Here is a 3674-nt window from a genome sequence, read left to right as displayed (position 1 = left end):
ACTACAAAAACCAGAGGCTTCAGCTAATAACGTACCAATGCAAAAGCAAAAAAGCTAAATAAATTAACTAACTAAAATCGTGCATGTAGGCGAAAATCAGGAGTGGTGGAGCGTAAAATATTACAATGGGCATTGACCAATCATAAATTAAGAAATTCCACCGCGAAACTTTGTTTTCAAAGAAATCAACAACACTTTACTTGAGTTGATGGTCTCTTCATGATCTGGGTCCCCGGTTTCACGGAGCACCCTTTTTTATATTGGAAAATTCTAATTCGATTTGGATTTGGTCAAATTTAAATTAATTACAATGATCGTGTTATTGATGTAAAAAATTGATCTATGTCGTAATAATTGTGTCATACTTATTATGGATTGGTTTGATTTAATTGTTTCAAGATATGGTTCAAAGCAAAGATCTGATTGGATGGAGCAATTGGGGGATGACATTAGTATTGGTGATTAACAGTTTAATTTGTATTTTAATGAAAGATGATTATTGTGTGATGAGATGAATTATATTATGAAAGAGTTGATATAAGAGTGGGTTTGGCTTTTTCCGGAAAAAGATTGATATTAGAAGCATGGAAACCCAACTGGGATTTGGTCTCTGTTGCAGTTTTAGTATACATCCCATGAGAGTTAAGTGGGCAGGATTCCTGGCTGGAATTGAGAAAACCAATTCCTTTTCCCACAGAATTTGCAAGAAATTGAGAGCAGCTAGCTGGCACTCTATGCAAGAATTTGCATTTTTTTGTTTTTTTTTTTTTTTTTTGTGATTTGGTGCAAGAATTTGCATTTAAAGAAAGAAAAGCCTTCCTTCAAATAGGAACTGTTTTTGTACATGGGGAGCTGCTGCTGCTGCTAATCAAGATTCTAACATCATAAACAACGTACGGTTAAAATACTAGAATCATAAGTGAAGAACATAAAAATGATTGGTTAACCTAAGGGGTGGGGGTGGGAGTAGAAGGATTAAGTTCTAAGCTACTAAAATGATAACAAAAACAGTTCTTTTTTCTTATCCCATTTCTTTTTGTTTTTTCTTTTGTTGGTGGGTGGTTTTGGAGGTGAAGTCCTCAGTTGATATTGCTCCATTGCTTGAGACCAGGAGTTGTCCATTTGGGGCATTTTGGACTGAAATACTTAGACACCACCCTTGAGTTCAACAGCTCAACAATGGGTGCAAATTTCACGCACCGTGGTGTTTTGTACTGGTTGATTGAGGCTCCTAGGCTAATGGCATAGTCCATGAGCTTATCGAAGGTCCCGGTTTCGACAATCTTGATCTCGAGAGGGCCGATGGCTTCGAAGACCCGGTTCTGGCGGTAGACATTGTCGAGGGACTCTTCGATGGTTAGGCAACAATCTTCAAAAACTGATGGAGGGATTGGGGTTGAGCCCATTTGGCTGAGCTCCCAGTAGAGCACATAGTGGCCCGGAATTGTGGTTGTATCGGCATAGCTAGTGTACTCGGTGAGACGGGCGCCGAACGGCATCAGATGGCTCACCGCGTTCCTCACTGCATTTTGGAGCTCAACCTCGTCAGTCTTATCTGTATCTATGCTCAAGACTACATTCTTCCTGCAAACAAAGTTGAATTGAGGGGCATTGTTCTTGAATCCAGCAACACGAAGCACGTCACCGACTCTGTACCGGTATAGTCCTGCAGTAAATACGAAATCACACAGTTAATGATCACTACTGTTGGAAATTGTTTTTGGTAAACTTATTAGGAAATAGTGATAAGTTTCCTTACCAGCATAAGTGGTGACAACAAGCTCATATTCCTGTCCGAGCTTGACATCGACTAAGTCAACCAATTCTTGTTGCTCCTTCTCATTGAGGGATTTGGGCATGGAGATGGAGTTGGTGAGACCATTGTTTCTGTGAACAGGCAAGAACTCGTAGTAGCACATGGTGGGAATAAGGGTGTAAGAGACCTCGCTGGGCTTGCAAAGAGGGTTAAGGTTCACACCGAAATAACACTCTGAGGAAGCATACATTGTGCACACAAGTGGGAGACCATCGCTGTAGTAATCAAGAGTTGGAATGTATTGTGACATGGTCCCAGTTACTATAACGTCTATGTACTTGGTATTAGGCCACAGCTTAGTTATGATCCCTTGCCATGATTCCTTGCTACATTCGGACTCAATGAAATCTGCCAGTTTCGGGTCGGGTTTGAGGATCCTCATCACTGCCTCCCTCACTGATGGGTCAGTGATGAGGGAATTAACAGTCCCGGTTCTGATATCATGGCAAAGAAGGGTCCAGTGCTTTTCCAAGAACCGGATGGCCCGAATGAAGCCCGAGGCGAAAACCGCCCCGACCCGGAGGACTTCCTTGTTCTGGCAAAGGCCACAGAGCATTTGAGAGTACATGCTTTGGTAAGAATCAGCGCAGAGAATGGTTTCATTTGGAGAGGTGTAGTTTGTGTAGGGGTCGAAGGGTCTGTCCTTAAAATGGGAGCTTTTGTAGTAACTTGTTAAAACAGGGCGAGCCAGCAACCCACCTGGGGTCTTGGTCTCACATTTTATGAACAAGAAATACATGGCTTTGCCTTGGTCCAAACCAGGCACAAATTGGCTCATTACAGGCATCAGAAGGCTGTAAAGCAATGATCTCCTCTCCAGTTCTTCCTCAATTGTCGGCATCACTTTCCTTTCCCCAGCAGATGTCCCAGAACTGCACATACAACAGAGAACCAAAAAAAGAAAGACACCCTTTTCAGCAACAAAAAAACAAGCCAAAAGCCCACATGCAAGAAAGATAGAATCACATGTCTAGATGTAAACAAATCAAGACTCGTGATTCTTATGCAATAACTATTACTGATAAAGACCTTGTCAAGAACTCGGAGATGGGCTCCGAGCAGAGAATAGGAGACGTATCGCCATTGGCGATGCGGTTGATATCCGGCAGAATGTCCTCATAGGTTATAACTGGCATGATTTTCTTGAAAGTTTCCCGGTCAGTATGTCCGTTGAGGCCGTGCCTCTTCAAGTACTCAACATCGGCGTTCCTGGAGAGGATTTCAGCAAGAACACGTTTCTGAACCTCATCAGCGTTTTTAGTAACATCCTCAATGAACTCCAGCTTCTTCCTGTTGTTCTCCGCCACACTGTACTCAGCGGATTTGTGGGACTCCTTCGGTGCCTCAGGCATGATTAATGATGCTTCTCAAAGATGGAATTTTTACAGGGTCAGACAGAAAATAAAGCTCAGAAAAGAGGGATCAACTAGTCTGATCTGTGGTGCTATGTATATATATGTAGAGAGAGAGAGGAGAGAGAGAGGAAGCTATGAGGGTGGGGGAGAGGGAGAAGGATGAGGGGGATATATATAGAGGGAAGGGAAGGGAGAGGGGCGTGGGGGGGAGGGTGTGTGGTCCACGTTGTAGCGTTCAAAAGTGCAAAGAAGCAAATATTGCAAAATGGATGGCTTGATTGTGAATATGGATGGGACTTTGTGGCAATTTGTTTTCCGATTCGGACCATGCTTTTATGACTCACTTAGACATAAAACTTTCATGCTTCATATAATTTGCCTGTGACAATTCTAGCACTGTACCAAGTACTGTCTGCTTAACCCTTTGCAATAAATTAGCCGCTTCTCTGCCTAATTCTTGTTTCCCTCTCTCTCTCCGGATGAAAACTAAAAAGTACACTTTT

The 3674-nt window shown here is 42.5% G+C and overlaps 1 protein-coding gene across 1 annotated transcript; it reads right to left on the bottom strand.

Moving 5' to 3' along the window:
• Nucleotides 1-798: 798 nt before the first annotated feature.
• Nucleotides 799-3328, bottom strand: DFL1 (Auxin-responsive GH3 family protein). The gene is made up of 3 exons (XM_011096985.3): nucleotides 2846-3328; nucleotides 1760-2688; nucleotides 799-1666 (listed from the first exon to the last, which is right to left on the bottom strand). Exons 1-3 carry the CDS (start codon nucleotides 3166-3168, stop codon nucleotides 1080-1082), a joined length of 1839 nt encoding a protein of 612 aa, XP_011095287.1. The 5' UTR covers nucleotides 3169-3328; the 3' UTR covers nucleotides 799-1079.
• Between the last annotated feature and the right edge of the window lie 346 nt (nucleotides 3329-3674).

The sequence above is a fragment of the Sesamum indicum genome, linkage group LG12 (genome assembly GCF_026168435.1).
Source record: "Sesamum indicum cultivar Baizhima isolate 11 linkage group LG12, ASM2616843v1, whole genome shotgun sequence".
In the NCBI taxonomy this organism is placed as follows: Eukaryota; Viridiplantae; Streptophyta; class Magnoliopsida; order Lamiales; family Pedaliaceae; genus Sesamum; species Sesamum indicum.
This window is presented reverse-complemented; position numbering and strand designations above follow the sequence as displayed.

Coding starts and splice junctions, on each gene's coding strand:
- DFL1 (XM_011096985.3), bottom strand. CDS start 3,168: ATGCCTGAGGCACCGAAGGAGTCCCACAAATCCGCTGAGTACAGTGTG. Junction 2,689..2,845: donor ATCTCCGAGTTCTTGACAAG/GTCTTTATCAGT, acceptor TTGTATGTGCAG/TTCTGGGACATCTGCTGGGG. Junction 1,667..1,759: donor TGTTGTCACCACTTATGCTG/GTAAGGAAACTT, acceptor TATTTACTGCAG/GACTATACCGGTACAGAGTC.